At 46.6% G+C, this 18,607-nt stretch overlaps 1 protein-coding gene across 7 annotated transcripts in view; it reads right to left on the bottom strand.

Moving 5' to 3' along the window:
* Positions 1-18,607, bottom strand: part of mpp2b (MAGUK p55 scaffold protein 2b) — a 65,789-nt gene that overhangs the window by 12,232 nt on the left and 34,950 nt on the right. For all 7 annotated transcript variants that reach the window (XM_088622617.1, XM_088622613.1, XM_088622614.1 and 4 more), the window contains 4 exons: positions 16,076-16,176; positions 9,101-9,253; positions 8,303-8,458; positions 5,803-6,030 (listed from right to left, as the gene is read on the bottom strand). In XM_088622617.1, the coding sequence (XP_088478743.1) occupies positions 5,803-6,030; positions 8,303-8,458; positions 9,101-9,253; positions 16,076-16,174 (636 nt within the window). In that variant the 5' untranslated portion in view covers positions 16,175-16,176. The remainder of the gene's footprint in view (positions 1-5,802; positions 6,031-8,302; positions 8,459-9,100; positions 9,254-16,075; positions 16,177-18,607) is intronic.

The following is an 18,607-nucleotide window of genomic DNA, read 5'->3' as shown; positions in this document are numbered from 1 at the left end:
GGTCCTGGATTTCCACACTTATTATGCTCCAGATAGCCTGATGGTGACATCAATCCACACTCAGCCACTGGCTTCAACTCCATGAATGGGGCGGAGCAGTGGCTCTGTGGCTAAGGATCTGCGCCTGTGGCTGGAAGGTTGCTGGTTCAAATCCCGCAGCCGGCAGAGGAATCCTACTCCGTTGGGCCCCTGAGCAAGGCCCTTAACCCCAACTGCTCCAGGGGTGCCGCTCAATGGCTGACCCTGCGCTCTGACCCCAGGCTCTCTCCCTGTCTGTGTGTCTGTGTCTCATGGAGAGCAAGCTGGGGTATGCGAAAAGATCATTCCTGATGCAAGAAATTATAAAGGGTTAATAAAGTGATGTTATTTATTATTATATGACCTCTTTCGGAGCTTGATCTCTGACTCTTTGCTAAGAACCTGGGATGTGATGCCCTTGTGCTCCCAGGCATGCAGGAATCTGGGCAATGTTTATTTGACAAAACAAAGAGCAAAATAGCGTGAAGTAACGAGCTTGGGGGAAGGTATCCATGACAACGACAGCGCTGTGCATCACGCTCTGAAGGATGGGCAACACACTGCACTCCGAAGGGCACGGGGCTCGATTCGGAAGAGGAGCAGCCTTGCGCCGGCATGACAGCTGAGCACCTCGCACACACTGGCCCCTTGCCTTCTGCCAGGCAGCGGGCAACTGAGCCTGTCCACACCGGCCAAGTTGGCATTGCTGACGGCACACTCCTGCAGCTTAACACGCGCAGATGTGATCCACTGCACCAGGGCACAGCTAACATGCTGTGCCCTTTCCGTACTCTGACATTGAGGGGTACAAGAAGGAGTTTTTCATAATCCATATGGACAGAAACAGACTGATCATGCATGGCAATTCTCCTACCTCTTAATGTGCGGACCTTTCCTAATATTGTCTTCTGATTTATTATCTCTCATTAGCAATTCCATGCATGAGTCTATTTGATATTACCAAATTAATTATTTCCCCCGGGCATTGAATTGCTTCAGCAAAAAAAAAAAAAGCAGCCTGCATATTTCTGTGCTGTAGAATAAGTGACACCCAGGAGCAGGGGGCTGTGTGTGAAGGCATGAACTGTACCACCCAGCTGTCACCCTGAAAGACCTACAGCTGTGGGCTTAACTAAACAGGCAGTTTCCGAGAGTCCCCCCCAAAGCAATTGCTCCGAGACAGCGGTCTGCGTGCTCGTGCTGAAAACGTAACGCGTCTTTTCCTTGAAATTCCCACAACTGCCACGCTTACATCAGGCGCATCTTGCAACCTCGGTCCCTCCTTATAATATTTCTAGGAATGAAAGCACTAATGGGAAATGGCTGTATAGTGAAAAATCTATTATGGGCTCATTCTCAATTATTCTATGGCACTGTCATCCTTTCATTAAAGTCTAAACAGCCTTAAAGGGATGATAGCAGGTGGATTGATTCCTCTCTCTAGTCATCTGTCGTGCAAGTCCTGCTGGTCAGCAGCCACCCCCTGTTGGCAGGCATCAATGCCACAGTTTTAAGACAAGATCAAGTTACAACTTCAAGTCATTTAAATTCATTTCCCAGGCAGATATGGCAGGTTTGGGAGCTAATGTAAATGTCACAGGCAACTCAGTTCCAATTAACGAGACCTGTGGCAAGGCCCGTGTGCAGCGGAGGGCGTAATTAGCTTGACAGCTATCCCCCTGCCTCAGCTGCAGAGCAGGAGCTGAAGAGCTTTGCTAACAAATCTACCCCAAGCCTCTTTTCACTGGGGCGTCTCTAAAGGGGACTTTTGTACAGCTGTTGGGAAAATGTGTGCTGTAACTTTAAAACCTTGGCTCACGCAGTCCGCCACATAGCTATATCTTTACAGACCTGACCACTCTCTTGAAGATTTTGCATAGCAAGCTCTGCCTCTATTTTTGTAGTATTCCTATACCTAAATCCTGCATTTACTTAACTTTGCCATGCTTTTGCAAGGATTAAACTGTGCTTATTGTACTTTTCATTTGCTTTCTTAGTAGATAATCTCAACCAGGATGCCCTACAATATAAAAAATAATAATTACTAAGTTGAAATACAAGGAACAATTGTGAAAGTATAATATAGCTAAAAAATCAGTTACACAGTGGTTTATTAGAGTAAACATTTGAGGATCCTTTTAGCTTTAATTTGTGCTTTAAATTGGAACCGGGCGATGCACCTGCAGCACAGAAAATCTTTTTTAAGACAGAAGGCAATATCTGATTCAGGCACAACCTGAAACACAAGTCTACAGGGCTATTCTCAAAAAACAGTCTTTTTTTTTTCCAGGTTAAGAGAACTAGAATGCAGGTCCCGGCACTCTGAAATTAATTTAGAATTCCGTCTCCAGCAGAATGATGTGCAGAACCTAGCCAGCAAGAGCACCTGCTTTGAAGACTGCCACAGATGTCTCTAGGCAAATGGGATTTCCTGCAATCACAGCCTCATCATCAAAGAGCTCTAGTCTCCTGTCCATTTCAAACACGGATGATTAGATTCAAACTCATAAGGTTTGTATTTTTTCAGCTGCTAATTAAGATCTCATTGAAGCCTCTGGAGTCATGTCTGGTACGATTGCTGCCAGAGTTGCCAAATCTGGACTCATTCTAGTTTACCAGTGGCCTAAGCTGATGGGACGTAGGTACCAGAATATCAGCTCCCATGTGAAATAAATCTCATCTTGCTTTGTGAAGTAGCAAGGAGGGTTAAAATGACATGACAGCTCTCGGCGCAGTGAGATCTGAAGAAATTGGCTGATATCAGCTAGCCTGCAATTACAGACTGGTGAGTGTCATTCAATTCTTCCAGTTGTTCAGGCAGAGCTGTGGTGTTTGTCAAAAGAAAGGCACACAACAGCTTTTAAACTGAGAGACAGCGGAAAGGCCAGAACTAAGGAATAAGAATATGTGAAACACGCACTGATCCTTTCTGGAGTTCAGTGCTAAAGGCCCAATAGAGCAACTTTATAAACCTGCATCTTACAGGCCACCGATGGCCGTTTTCAAACTGTTCCATTTTCACACCATGTCCTTCACACAATCACAGGGCAGTCTGGCGGATTTTATTTCAAATCATTTCCATGGGATGCGACTGGGGCTTCTCCTTTTAGAGAGAAACACCCCGGACGATTTCGACTCAACAGGACTGAAAGTACTGGTCAGCACCCATTTTGGAAAAAGGGATTTGTCCAGACCAAGCCTTGAACAGCTGCTGCCGCTAGGTCACTGGGCAGAGGCCAAAAAGAAATGGGTAATTCCAAATAAAAGAGGCTTGTCATTTGTGGGAGAGCATTTAATCTTTGCCTTGTATTTAAAAACAAAATCATCATCAATTCTGAATCACAAATCTACTCCTTTTAAGCCTTTTTCCACAACTATACTCTCCCTGGCTTCAGTCAATAGTTCGATTTAAAAAAGCCTTTTTATCAGACAGTGTGTGTGTGTGTGTGTGTGTGTGTGTGTGTGTGTGTGTGTGTGTGTGTGCGTGTGTGCCAGCAGCGGGGTGTGTGTGTGTGTGTGTGCCAGCAGCGGTGTGTGTGTGTGTGTGTGTGTGTGTGCGTGTGTGTGCGTGTGTGCCAGCAGCGGGTACGGCGGTGTGTGTGTGTGTGTGCCAGCAGCGGGGTGTGTGTGTGTGTGTGTGTGCCAGCAGCGGGTACGGCGGTGTGTGTGTGTGTGTGCCAGCAGCGGGGTGTGTGTGTGTGTGTGCCAGCAGCACACAGTAAATCCTGCATTTACTTAACTTTGCCATGCTTTTGCAAGGATTAAACTGTGCTTATTGTACTTTTCATTTGCTTTCTTAGTAGATAATCTCAACCAGGATGCCCTACAATATAAAAAATAATAATTACTAAGTTGAAATACAAGGAACAATTGTGAAAGTATAATATAGCTAAAAAATCAGTTACACAGTGGTTTATTAGAGTAAACATTTGAGGATCCTTTTAGCTTTAATTTGTGCTTTAAATTGGAACCGGGCGATGCACCTGCAGCACAGAAAATCTTTTTTAAGACAGAAGGCAATATCTGATTCAGGCACAACCTGAAACACAAGTCTACAGGGCTATTCTCAAAAAACAGTCTTTTTTTTTTCCAGGTTAAGAGAACTAGAATGCAGGTCCCGGCACTCTGAAATTAATTTAGAATTCCGTCTCCAGCAGAATGATGTGCAGAACCTAGCCAGCAAGAGCACCTGCTTTGAAGACTGCCACAGATGTCTCTAGGCAAATGGGATTTCCTGCAATCACAGCCTCATCATCAAAGAGCTCTAGTCTCCTGTCCATTTCAAACACGGATGATTAGATTCAAACTCATAAGGTTTGTATTTTTTCAGCTGCTAATTAAGATCTCATTGAAGCCTCTGGAGTCATGTCTGGTACGATTGCTGCCAGAGTTGCCAAATCTGGACTCATTCTAGTTTACCAGTGGCCTAAGCTGATGGGACGTAGGTACCAGAATATCAGCTCCCATGTGAAATAAATCTCATCTTGCTTTGTGAAGTAGCAAGGAGGGTTAAAATGACATGACAGCTCTCGGCGCAGTGAGATCTGAAGAAATTGGCTGATATCAGCTAGCCTGCAATTACAGACTGGTGAGTGTCATTCAATTCTTCCAGTTGTTCAGGCAGAGCTGTGGTGTTTGTCAAAAGAAAGGCACACAACAGCTTTTAAACTGAGAGACAGCGGAAAGGCCAGAACTAAGGAATAAGAATATGTGAAACACGCACTGATCCTTTCTGGAGTTCAGTGCTAAAGGCCCAATAGAGCAACTTTATAAACCTGCATCTTACAGGCCACCGATGGCCGTTTTCAAACTGTTCCATTTTCACACCATGTCCTTCACACAATCACAGGGCAGTCTGGCGGATTTTATTTCAAATCATTTCCATGGGATGCGACTGGGGCTTCTCCTTTTAGAGAGAAACACCCCGGACGATTTCGACTCAACAGGACTGAAAGTACTGGTCAGCACCCATTTTGGAAAAAGGGATTTGTCCAGACCAAGCCTTGAACAGCTGCTGCCGCTAGGTCACTGGGCAGAGGCCAAAAAGAAATGGGTAATTCCAAATAAAAGAGGCTTGTCATTTGTGGGAGAGCATTTAATCTTTGCCTTGTATTTAAAAACAAAATCATCATCAATTCTGAATCACAAATCTACTCCTTTTAAGCCTTTTTCCACAACTATACTCTCCCTGGCTTCAGTCAATAGTTCGATTTAAAAAAGCCTTTTTATCAGACAGTGTGTGTGTGTGTGTGTGTGTGTGTGTGTGTGTGTGTGTGTGTGTGTGTGTGCGTGTGTGCCAGCAGCGGGGTGTGTGTGTGTGTGTGTGCCAGCAGCGGTGTGTGTGTGTGTGTGTGTGTGTGTGCGTGTGTGTGCGTGTGTGCCAGCAGCGGGTACGGCGGTGTGTGTGTGTGTGTGCCAGCAGCGGGGTGTGTGTGTGTGTGTGTGTGCCAGCAGCGGGGTGTGTGTGTGTGTGTGTGCCAGCAGCGGTGTGTGTGTGTGTGTGTGTGTGTGTGCCAGCAGCGGGCATGGCGGTGTGTGTGTGTGTGTGTGTGTGTGTGTGTGTGTGTGTGTGTGTGTGTGTGTGTGTGTGTGTGCCAGCAGCGGGCACGGCGGTGTGCGTGCGTGAGTGTGTGTGTGTGCGCGCGTGCGTGCGTGTGTGTGTGTGTGTGTGTGTGCGCGCGTGCGTGTGCGCGTGTGTGCGCGTGTGTGCGTGTGTGTGCGCGTGTGTGTGCGCGTGCGTGTGTGTGTACACGGAGGGGCGCCCCCCTGGGACTGCGGGCTGACCTGGCGCGGCGGGTGGGGCTCCTGGTAGCTGGGCAGGATCTTGAGCACCACGCTGCCGCTGGCCTCCTTCAGCATCTCCTGCAGCACCTTGGGGTCGTTGCCCACCTCCTTCCCGTTCACCTCCTTGATGATGTCGCCCACGTGCAGCAGGCCCTGCTGGTCGATCATGCCTCCGTGCAGAATCCGCGCGATCACCAGCTCGCCGCTCTCCACGCGGAACGTCACGCCCTGCCACGGGGAAACCACAGGCTGACATCGCGCCAGCAAAACCCCCACCACCACCGGGGCACTGATGGCCAAGCACACGCATCACTTCCTGCCACGCACCACTTGTGTCGCTACATCATCTTGCTGGAGCTAATGAGTATTCAATCAACTCTGAAGGAGCACCTACTTCAACAATCAATATTTATCACACTCCAAGAAAACAATGAACTGGGCCTGCTGAAAGGCTCAACCTCAAAACATATACTTAATAATAATAATTCCTTACACATAAATAGCACTTTTCTGGACACTCCACTCAAAGCGCTTTACAGGTAATGGGGATCCCCTCCACCACCACCAGTGTGCAGCCCCACCTGGATGATGCACCAGCATACTCCCCACACACCAGCTCTCAGTGGGGAGGAGAACAGAGTGATGGAGCCAGTTCAGAGATGGGGATTATTAGGAGGCCATGAGTGGTAAACGACAGAGGGAAATTTGGTCTTTCACTTCCACTGTGGTTTTTACGGGACCTTGCTGTGGTTCACTGTGATCTTAGCCTGCCTTCACTGTGTTTTATACTAGACCATGGGAACACCACAATGTATTTCTTAAAACCCAATGGTCACATTGAGACTAACACAGCCTTTTCCTTTGAAACATCAGAAATGACAACTATGTTTAGATTATATACCAACCCAACATGGAATCTCTAATTGGGGCTTCATATCTCGACTCGCAGTGAAGACCCTGGTACCCCTGCGTGAAGAAAGAGGACGTGCAGACACGCTCCTCTGGCCTGCCCACTCACTGAGCCAATCACCGTTCGACTGTCTACAACCCCTGCTGCGACGAAGAGGGAGATCCTCAGCACAAACTGGAGGAAAGGCGATGACAGCTTTCACCCTAGAGCTGCAGGAATTTCTATGCATTTCCAGGGAGGTCCTATGACAACACTCGCTCTTTCTTTCTAGCCAGGTGAATTTCCAAAGCAACAAGGCTAGATTATCACAGGGTGTTTTTTTTCCCCCTAAATAACATCTTAAATTTGAACCATCACATTTTGTAAAGAAAATGAAGTGAAAGGAATCCACACAGAGGACCCCCACTGCTGAAGACAAAGGAATATGAAACGATAGACCAGGTTATATGTAGCAGGGGCTGTGGATCTGTAAGTGAAGATTCCTTCAGCCATGTCGTACCAGTGTGCAGAATGACAAGCAGAATTAATGCATGCGTCCACTTCATTCAGCACTTACTCTCTAGAGTCCCAGGCCTACCCCCCGGTCTGAGTCCTGACCTTAATGCCAAGTTACCAGTGCTTCCTGACTTACTCCCTGTGCCAGCTCTGCTCAGAGACAGATGGTGCGCTCCCCTACCAGTCTTGTAGGGCAATAGCAGAGCATATAGCATTGAGGGCAGGAAGAGGAAAAAGTGCTGCTATTTTTGGCCAAAGGCTATCTATCAGTAGTAATAAATCATTTTAGTAAATTGAAAAAGGAGCAAACCCTGTGCTGGTGACAGGACAATCTAATTTGAGGGATACACCTGTGCGGCGGTGTTAATATTTCTGGGATCTTTTGCTTCATTTATTTTGGTATTCTGATATGTCACCTTTAAGGGCCAAGCTGTAAGGTGAAGATCTATTAACCACAGCTCTTTTCAGAAAAAACATCCCAAAAGCAAGCGCGTTAACAGTAGGTCACTGTACAGTCAGGCGTGACATTGTGCAAATCTTGCGTCGTTCCATCAGATTTCCTATATGGAATGGCTGTTACGTGCATCTCTGTGGGCAGTTTTTCTCAAGAGAGTTTTGCTAGTATTAACAACCGCTCTGGAGAAGATGGAGAGAGAGAGATTCGTTAAGCTCATAAAAAATAATTAAAGTAGTGACTTCAATTATCCCAGGCATGCAATCAAAGATCTCTAGCTCACAGCATATTCACAATTAAGCCATAATTCACAGAGACGTGCAGCCGTTTTACCATCTTCTGAACGCATTTTTTCAGGAGAAAGGAGAACAACACTGCTTTATTTATTTTTATTGGGACGTTTTTGTCATCTACAACCTCGTTATGGAAAGGTTCGCTCACCAAGAGTTATTTTAACCATCAAGGGTAATAAAGTAGGAGATCATTGCCTTGTATATTATATTATTCTAATATTAAACACTGTAATATTATTTATTCTAAATATTCAGAGCAACTAGGCGCATTGGGGTTGGGCTTTATCCAACATACTGTATATCCTTTCAAAAAAATCCTCAATGTCCCTTGGCGCTCCAATTGCTTACCAGATGTTCGCCAGCAACCTTCCGGATTCCCACCATCCGCACGGCGTCGGGCGGCACAGGTTGGTTATTCAGGGCGGCGTCCATGAAGGCACAGGGGCTGGGAGGGGGCGTCTCGAAGCTCTTGGAGGCCACTGAATCGTGCGTCTCCAGGAGGGACTGTCAACCAATCACAGGGCACACAGGGCGGGGACACCGCGTCAGAACAGGAAGTGGGCTCCAGGCCAAGCGGCAGACACTCGATTTCAACGGCTTTGACGTATTTGGGAGCGGAGGGAAGGAAAAAGGAAGGCCAGCGCTTTGCTTTTCAGAAATACTAATTCTTCAATACCGCTTTTTGCTTTACACTGCGTGTTCTAGCCAGGGTTAAAGTGTACAAAACTTTAGAGCAGCATGCAGAGGTATCAAATCCCCAGCATGGACAGGAAATGTCCTAATTTTTGGAGGCTTTTCATATAGAACTATAGCAATCCGACTCTGGCCTGGGGTCAATACTCCTGCCCTGGTTTGAGTGCATCTTAAAACAGACACCTGCTGTTGTATGGGACGCCTCAGGAAGAACATCAACAGGGATAGCCGCTGGTGGAAATATTTTATACGATTCCAATACGTTTGGTCATGGTCACTCAAAAACACCCATGCATGGTAACGCATGGAGACCATGACTGTAACACTGCTAGAAATCGGGACACTGTCAGGGATGAATCCTGTGTGTATCTTCTCCCAGAGATCTCTGGAAACGGCCTTATTCATCCCAAATTAAGCCAATCGCAAATGCTCATTGCTTCCTTGCACGGCTACCTGAAAGTGTGGCTCCTTAAGGATGCGGGCCAGCTCGGCAGCAGAGGAGTTCTGGTCCACCAGCGGAGAGAGGTCCCGCAGGATCTCCTGGACCAGCTCCAGGTTATTGTCCCGCACTGCTTCCAGCTTGGTCTCCTCCAGCTTCTCGTGGGCCTGGAGAAGGGAAGTGCGGAGATGATCAGGAACGCGACCGGGAATGCAGCACCACTCCAGCTCGGTTCTCCCTCCACCAGCGCAAACCCTGAAGCACCTGACCCTCATCGCTGGAGCTGAAGAGCCCCAGACCTACAGGATGACGCCAACTGCCTGGAATCCTTCAAGAAACAGCTGGATGAAATCCTTGGACAGAGAAACATGCCTGGTTAAATGACCACCACTCATCCAGAGCCTTGTCCACTTAATAAGAAAAAGTCCTTACACTTATATAGAGCTTTTCTGGACACTCCACTCAAAGCGCTTTACAGGTAATGGGGTTCCCCTCCACAACCACCAGTGTGCAGCCCCACCTGGATGATGTGACAGCAGCCCTAGTGCACCAGTACACTCCCCAGTCCAGCTCTCAGTGGGGAGGAGAACAGAGTGATGAAGCCAGTTCATAGAGGGGGATTATTAGGAGGACTTGATTGGTAAAGGCCAGGGGGAAATTTTGCCAGAACACCAGGGTAACACCCCTACTCTTTTTGAGAAACACCCTGGGATTTGTAATGACCACAGGGAGTCAGGAGCTCCATTTTACATCTCGGCCAAAGGACGGCACCTTTTTACAGTATACTGTCCCCAACACTATACTGGGGCATTAGGGCCCACACAGACCACAAGGTGAGCGCCCCCTGCTGGTCCCACTAACACCTCTTCCAGCAGCAACCTCAGCTTTTCCAGGAGTCTCCCATCCAGGTACTGACCAGACTCACACCTTCTGAGCTTCAGTGGGCTGCCAGCTGTGAGTTGCAGGGCAATATGGCTGCTGACCACATCTTAAAGCAAAACTGAGAAACCTGAAACTGTAAATTGCTAGATATCAATAATTTAATAACAAATATTATTTAGGTATTTGGTTGTTTGCACAAATTCAGTAAGAAGATATCCTGCTGTACAAAGTTTCAAATACTTAAAAGCTAAAAATAAGATTTTATGTAATATTTTATGTGAACAGCTGTCAGAGCTCTAGCAATGAAAGTGGATTTTTTTCTTTCAGAGTTCTAAAGGTGTTTCAGTGATTTCATAATGTTCCAACAGAACAAGGAGATCAAAGTGAAATTTCACTTCTTGTATTCACAAAAAAAGGAATTTCTGGAAATCATTAATTCCTCCTCTTTAGGGAAAAATGCCTCAGTTTCTGAACTCCTGCGGAGAAACATGCATTTTTCATTTTTATAAATAATCCAAAATCTCAGAATGCAGAAAAACTCCACATGAGTGCAGAACTGTGAATCTACTGGGGCAGCTGACAGTTTTCAGCATTCAGATTTGGACTATTCTGGACTATTCTGCTGTCGACATGATATTGAGAAGATCTCTATTCAAAAGAACCTCACAGGCTCAGTCAGGCTATTAGCCTCCTCAACTCTGGAAGCATTTTGCGGTTTGTTTATTGAAAGAAAATAGCTACTGCACTCTGGGAATCAAATCATTTCAGATTACAATTCCAGCCAAGTCTGTCCATTTGAAAATTAGTGAATGCGCAAAGGAATCATCAGTTGACACCAAATACTCTGCCTGTCACAGAGAAATCTGTTCTAAGCTTGCCTCCATCAAAACCCTCAAGCAAGGCAGCTCTTCAAGTGCTCAATCATGAGTGTGCTGAGAGAAGAGCCCACTCCACAGACACTCAGGACAGACTGTTGTTGAAACAAACTGTCTGAGAGAAAGTGCCTATTAGCTGCATAGCTTATTCATTTCATCTCGGAGCAGAGGAGTTTCGAAAAAAAATAAGAACGGTTACAAATGAGAGAAAGCCACTTAGCTCACCTGGCCCCATCAGCCAGTTAAGTAGCGAACTGATTCAAAGATTTCCCACAACTGTTTTGGGGAAAATAAGGCTCGGGAATTGGTTTCAGCAACATGGCTGGGTGGCTTGTTCCATGCTCCCACAAGCCTTCATGTAAAGAAGCACCTCCTGTTCTTGGTTTTAAATGCACTTCCTGTCCTTTCCACTTACAGTATGTCTTTGGGAGCGTATCGCACTGTTTCTTATGAAGAAGCCCGCTGTCTTGATGCCTCTGAGGGTCGATGGTGAACGCAGATGCTAGTAACTCTTCAGACCTACTGCCTAGAGGAAAGGCTTCAATTGGCCAGGAGGTCTGCAGCCTCCTCAGCGTGCTGGTGAAGGTCAGACTACTGGCTCATTCGGATTAGGACAATACTGCACTGCATGGCAACCCGTTAAATGGCATGCTGTCCATTTTAGATGCAGCGTCTGTGGAGCAGAAGCCAATGTTAGCAAGAATGTTGGTAACTGACATTTCCAAAAAGATGGAAATTAATAAGATGCTGCCCAACACGAATCAGTCAAGAGTGACAAAACAGTAGAACACTCTCCAATCCGTAACCATTTATCACACACTGGCCAGGTCTGGGCAAGAAAGGGCCAGTCCGGATGAAGGCATTTTAGTGCAGGGACACTGACAGCGTATAATAAGTTAAAATATTTGTCCAAACACACCGACAGATTTCTAAGCAGATGTCCATAAGCCAGTGCATCTGGTTCTGCAGCACAGAACTGCGATCCCCTTGGTGAATATAATTTCCTGTATCACCCCCCCCCCCCTCCCTGCTTTGTCCAGCCAGGGGCTACAGCCAAGGCCGAAAGCAGCCAAGCTGGAACACTGGCATGACGACAGCTGGGCGTCTCAGCAGGAACAGCAGGGCTGAGAGCCAGTGGGCAGCCAGTGGGCAGACCTGTGGCACTGTCCAGCTGCGGGGGGGGGGGGGGGGTACTTGCCGGCCCTCACCGCCTTAAGCCGCGCTAGCCAGCGGGACAGGGGCAGGAGAAAATAGAGCTCGTGAGCCACCGCTTATAAAACAGCCCCCCTCCTCCCAGGACACTGAAGAGCTCTTAACCAGGAGCTTGTGTTTAGGAGACAAGTGTTCAAAATTACACAGGCGGTGGAGCCCGCTGACAGCAAATCAATAGCACAGAAAGATGCCAAAATCCATCCGAAAAGACATTAAGGCACATTTTTCTGTGCCCACATCAGGAATCCCAATACTAATCCTATAGGGCTGTTAACCACTATTGGAACAGCAACATTGGTCCCCCAGGGTCCGGGTTCAATTCTGGAATTTGAATGGAGCGGGCACTAAAAAACAGTAAATGTGAGGATGTTGCCTTTTTTTCATGATTTGTTTCACGGGGATGGCCTCTTTAACAAGCCAACCGGACAGCTGGCTCAACAGAGCAGACGAGGCAGCGCCTCCTACTGAGACAGGCTGAGGAAAAGCGTTAGAAGCAGTTAACCACCCCGTCGGAAAACTCCGGAGTCGTTTCTATCGGTCTGAAGCACAGCAGACAGATCTATATCTTTGCCCGCGGTGTCTGTGATCCTAAGGCTGGTACAGGTTAATAAGAGAAAAGAGTCTGGCTGGGGAAACAATAGAGTGCTGGGCCTGTCTTTTACAACACATTTCGTAATAAATTCTATGTCTGCACCACTCAATAACTGCAGCAGACCCTGCAGCTAAATACCCAGTCAAGGTAAATCAAGCACTCAGATAGCCTCCGAGCCTTAGAGCAACAGTGCCTTTATACCACGCCTGCCATTAGGATTCCCTCGACTGTCACACAGCAACCCCTACAGTCGCCTAGGGGATATTCTTTCAAATCAGACGGCACTGAGCTAATGCTTGCGCGATCCGAGATGCCAGAGTGCTGTAACATCTCCCACGCTGGAATTCAAGGCCTTGAAGCGCTGAGTCTGCAGCCCCAACCACCACAACTTCAGCCATCCCTTTTCCAACTGCTTCGTCCCATGCAGGGAAGTCAGAGTCTATCCGGGCCAGCAAAGGGCGCAAGGCAGGGGTACAACCTGGACAGAACGCCCCGTCCATCGCAGAGCAGACACACAGACAAAGCCCCCAGGAAACGCATGTGACCCTGGGGAGAACATGCAAACTCCACACAGACAGCACCCCCCAGGTCCGGAATTGAACCCAAGGCCCAAGCGCTTCGAGGCAGCAATGCTAACTACTGGCGGTAGTAGTTCAGGTGGGGAGCTGCAGCAGCATGCGTAGGCTGCAAAGGAACAAGTAATAGGTTTATTCCCTGCTGAAAAAAAGAAGAAAGAGAACACAACGTTTCGGCCATGGAGCCTTCTTCAGGTGTGAGAGAGACAGGGCAGTAGGCAAAGGTAAAGTAGCGGGAGAACAAAGGTTGGGAGGGAGGAGGAGTGAGAGGCGGGAGCAGGGGACAGAAAGAGAGGCCAATCAAGAGGTGTGAAGTCAGAATGGGTGCAGAGAGGTGTGAAATGAAACTTCCAATGAAAATTTAAAAGAACAGTAGTGTGTCGTTAAGATTAGGGAGAATGTGTGATCCCAGCTGCAGAATAATTTTGCTAACTACTGTGCCACCCCTACACCATCATTCTGCCCTACAAGATTTCACGTACTCAATAGTGCAAAATGAAATTCACAAGCCGGGCCACATTAAACTTGCTGGCCACCCACCAAGCAGCACAAATATTTTTTTAAATCCCCACAAATGTGTAAGCACTAGTCTGTTCATCTCATCAGCTAATAACACCACATTTTCCAATTATTTTTCATTTCCCATTGCTGATGGAATATGACTACAGTACAGTTTTTGCACCTTTTCCAGTTTAGCACTCATGCAATAATGTAGCCTGCCGTCACTGTGAGTGGAACTGAATTTGCAGAGGCATTAATGAGGAAACACAGCTAATACCTTCAATTGTGCATTAAATGTAACACAAAATCGAATTATTGAGTACCCTCACTTTGAAAGCACCTTTCTTTTCTCCTAGAGAGTTCTTTCAAGTCAATTCATTTTCATCAAAATCCAAGGACCCTATAAAGCACTTCTCAAGACACTAATGAAGCCAACCCATTTCGCTTTCCTCCTTTGCTGTCGCTCAGAGGCAATTTGCACAGGTTTCAACACAACTACAGCTCTCCGTCTGTGAACATTCAAAGGCAGGAGTCTACACATGTTCTAGCTTTGAACACGAAAAGGCTACGAGTGGAGTTGATACAAGTACGCAAAATCCCCCAAGGCCTTGACAAAGTCAACAACATCAGGATGGAGAGCGGAACACCCACCAGAAGGCACAAGCTGAATTTTGAAGTACATTTAAAACCCAAAACAGGAGACACTTCTTTACCCAAAGGGTAGTGGGAGTGTGGAACAAGCCACACAGCCATGTTGTTGAATCTGTATTTTTCAAGAAACAGTAGGATGAGATCCTGGAATTAATTTACCACTAACGGACGGATGGCATGGTAAATCAGCTCAATATTAAATAACATGCACGAAAACATTTTCATTTAAATATAAATAATTCATTAGAACTAAAAATGAGCAAATTAGCATGTGAAGGGGCCCTAAACAGTCTGCCCATCTCTCTGTGTTTCTGCTTCTGTTTGGATCGCAGAGAGAGCAGCAATAAAGTTAGGGGGACGTTAACTAAGGGCACTGCTGTCCTTTCCTCCTCTCTCTTTGATCAGCAGCTCCTGTCACAGAGTTCAGGTTTTACGCAAAAACAGAAGCACAAAGAGAAGAGGTTTTGCCATCCCAGCAGCTCTGACGTTAATGCCTTTTGATAGATTTCTCCCCAGAGAGCTCGCTTCTCCCTGAAAAAGCCACTTTCTCATTCTCTCGGGACGTAACGTCCACATGCCACTGCATTCCACAGCTAAGTCTCTGCCTTGCAGGAAGCAGACAATGCCAGGAATAATAACTGGCGCAGACTTTCAGTCATGGTTTTCAAGTGACGACGCTTTTAGTAACCTCACACTGAAGTTCAGACTGCTGCCTGCTTGACTTTAGGCCTGTGGATTCAGATCAGATCTCAGACACAAGCAGCATCAAATCTAACCCCCCACCCCTTCACCACTGCCACACACACACACCCCCATGACGCCAAGATTACGGCTCCATTTTCATATCATCGCTTTCAAAACACACAGCACTATCAGCTGCTGAAAAAAACGCGCCCAGTTTCAGGCTCACTTGACTTTGTCATCTTTAAATGTGTCAAACTTTGGCGTAACAACAAAAAATGAACAGTTATTAAAAATGTGCATTTTCAAAAAAAAAATGAATGACTCTTTGGACTTGAGCTTATGATTGCTTGCATCTTAAAGGCAAATCCTCTGACTTTTCTGCATTGTGTTACATGTGTTTACAGATACCTTGTGTTTTACCCCCTTAAAATCAATAATACTTCAATAAATCAATGCGTCAATAAATAAAAATATACGAGGTGGGTCCCCCTCAAATCAGCTCTCCTAATGGTCTTTAGGCAACTACGTGTCCCCGTTCCAAATTCACTCATTTCAGGTCTCACAGCTCTCACGACCCCTCGTCACCAGTTGTACTCTCCATTAATTAACGACAGAGTGAAAGTCCAGAAAGAATTTGCAGACAGTTCCATGAAGACTTTGTGTCTTTCAGTTCAGCTTTACTGGTGATATCCGAATTTGAAATAGCAGTACTTCTCTTAGGCTTACTCAGTGGGGTAAACCAGGATACTGTACTTCTGGCCTACAATATGGAACTTCAGCAGAAACAAATCACAAATTCAATTAGGAATTTAAGCCCTTGTAGAAGGGCAGTAGGGAGAGACAAGATGCTGGTTCTTGTCTGAACCATATTTCCCAGAAAGCTGTGGGGATTGACCGTCCTCAGTCAACTGGCCAACTGGTGGAAGATCAGACCGCACAAGAATGCTGCCTAACCCAGCCCAGACTGGGGTTAGATGGAAACAGACTGCAGTAGCGGTACAAAAATGAATGTCTTACTATTGGGCTCTCCATTATCCCCTTAAGGAATATAAGGTCCAGGTCGTTAGCTGTGGTGGAGCTGGGAGAGTCGCTGAGGGTGTCCAGTCCTTGATGCATAGCTGAAGAGGAAAAAAAGAAAGGTTATTTTGGTCTTTTATCTATTTATCCAGACTAGACTGAACTGTGGAAGTTTTGATGCTTTGGAGAAGGGTTAAATGAATTTAAAAAAGCCATGTTAGTCCTTCCTCAGCTGGTGAGAAAAGGTGGTGGCCACATCACTTTCTAGTTAATTAAACTCTGAGCTGAAAACAAAGGATTTTCTAAGCAATTAAACCTTGTTCACAATACAAAAACTTCCTCAGTTGTCTAATTAGGAAATGAGTATTAATTAACCTGTGCAGTTTCCCAATGCTAAGGAGCTACTAATCCTGTTCCCAGACTTTAAAGGGAGAAAGAGCTATAAAAAAGACTTCTATTTCAGTATACAAAGTCGAATGTAGACACCACAAACAGCTGTTTTACCTCTATTAGTATTCATCAGCATGACACAGAGAACTGTGATCAGTAAAACAGCTGTATGCATGTAGGAATACACACTGTGTACAGAGGGAATACCGTGTTGCATTGAGCAGGGAACCAGTCTGAAGTTTGAGAATGAATGTTAATTCGCTTGTGAGTTCACAATGCTGAGGGTAGCAGGGCCATGTAAAGAGCCATCTAATTCCTCCTTTCATGGTTATAAAGTCAAAGTCTGCAGATAACTCATAGCGACAGAACACACACCACGAACCGGAGAGATTTTCTTGTAAGATATTTATCCACCTGTCTGTTTGCATTGAAGGCACTGGTGCTGAGACTGGGAACAGATCTGGGAGATCAGGAAGTGAGCGGGAGAGAATGCGGACTTGTACAGTAAGTGCAGCTGTTCTGTAATAAATCATCACACAAACCCTACAGTTACAATCACACTAATTCCTTACACTTATATAGCACTTTTCTGGACACTCCACTCAAAGCGCTTAACAGGTAATGGGGATCCCCTCCACCACCACCAGTGTGCAGCCCCACCTGGATGATGCAACGGCAGCCATAGATCACCAGTCTGCTTACCACACACCAGCTCTCAGTGATGATGAATCCAGTTCAGAGATGGGGGTTAGTAGGAGGCCATGACTGTTAATGGCCAATCTAGCCAGGACGCTGGGGTAACACCCCTACTCTTTTCGAGAAACGCCCTGGGATTTTTAATGACCACAAAGACTCAGGACCTCAGTTTTACAACTCATCCGATGCCTTTTTTACGGAATAGTGTCCCCATCACTATACTGGGGCATTAGGACCCACACAGAACGCAGGGTGAGCGCCCCCTGCTGGCCCCACTAACACCTCTTCCAGCAGCAACCTTAGTTTTTCCCAGGAGGTCTCCCATCCAGGTACAGACCAGGCTCACACCTGCTGGGCTTCAGTGGGCTGCCAGCTGGGAGTAGCAGGGTGATATGGCTGCTGTCTGATGTTGTCTTAATTTTGACTGCACGTGCCAGTTTCAGAGGGCAGTGCAGGACTCAGGACACACCAGGCAGGAAGTTCAAGTTTCAGCACACAGCTGCTTAGGAGGAAAATCTTTCCAGCTGTGTTCCTTTGTTTCCTCCAGAGCTTGCCTCCTGAGCACACCCTCTGCCAGTCTGGGAAGAACCAGTTCTTCTAAGCAGCTTCCCACAACACAGCTGCTGAGACCTCCAGGCTGAGGCCATGCCCTTTGAGAAAGCATTAGGAGACGTTTACACAGAACGGGATGCTACAAAGGGTGACAATGAGGGCAGCACCGTGCCAAGTTTAATACAAAGAGCAGCTGCCAGTGGAAAAGGCACAGATAACAGGGAGGGAAGGTGGCTGTATATTAAAAAGTATTCTGAGCACATCTGTGAGCAGGGAGTTAAAAGGCACCTCTGCAAGAGAAAACGCCTGCAAATGAGAAAGCGATTGCAGGAGCTTGCCAATCAGTTCAGCAACTCCTAACCAAGCACAGCAACTCTTTTTACACAGACGGAAATAACAGTGCTGATTAAGGGAAAGCCACGGGTGAAAAACACTGTATTTCCAGCATGGATTTTAATAATGCTCAATTCAGGAGCGTTCCACACTCTGCTAGGGGGAGAATCTCAGCACTGCCAGCCTTACCCATCTCTCACGATTAAGTGCCTTTATATATTTACACACAATTTGTAAATCCGGAGCCTAATCCTTCCAGGGGGTCCCGATCAACAAATCTATAAAAAAGTGAGCTTTTCCTTTTCTGTTCAGCACAGCTTTGGAAAACTGGGTGGCTATTTTGGGATACAGACTAAAAGTGCTACAGATTGGGAACTGGGGTTAAACGATTTGAAAGACACCTGGTTCTTAAGTGCTCGGCAGGGTTTTCCGAAGCGCAGCTGGGGCTACATGGCCCCCAGTTTCTAAACAAGAGCAAGGATCAAACAGCCAACCGCAACCGGGCACATCAGAACCGTCCGGATCTTCATATTCTCACACTGCGAAAGAGCCACTGCAGAA

Source organism: Lepisosteus platostomus, chromosome 28, assembly GCF_059453375.1.
Source record: "Lepisosteus platostomus isolate fLepPlt1 chromosome 28, fLepPlt1.hap1, whole genome shotgun sequence".
In the NCBI taxonomy this organism is placed as follows: domain Eukaryota; kingdom Metazoa; phylum Chordata; class Actinopteri; order Semionotiformes; family Lepisosteidae; genus Lepisosteus; species Lepisosteus platostomus.
Note: the sequence above shows the minus strand (reverse complement) of the source record. Positions and strands in the feature narration are given on the sequence as shown.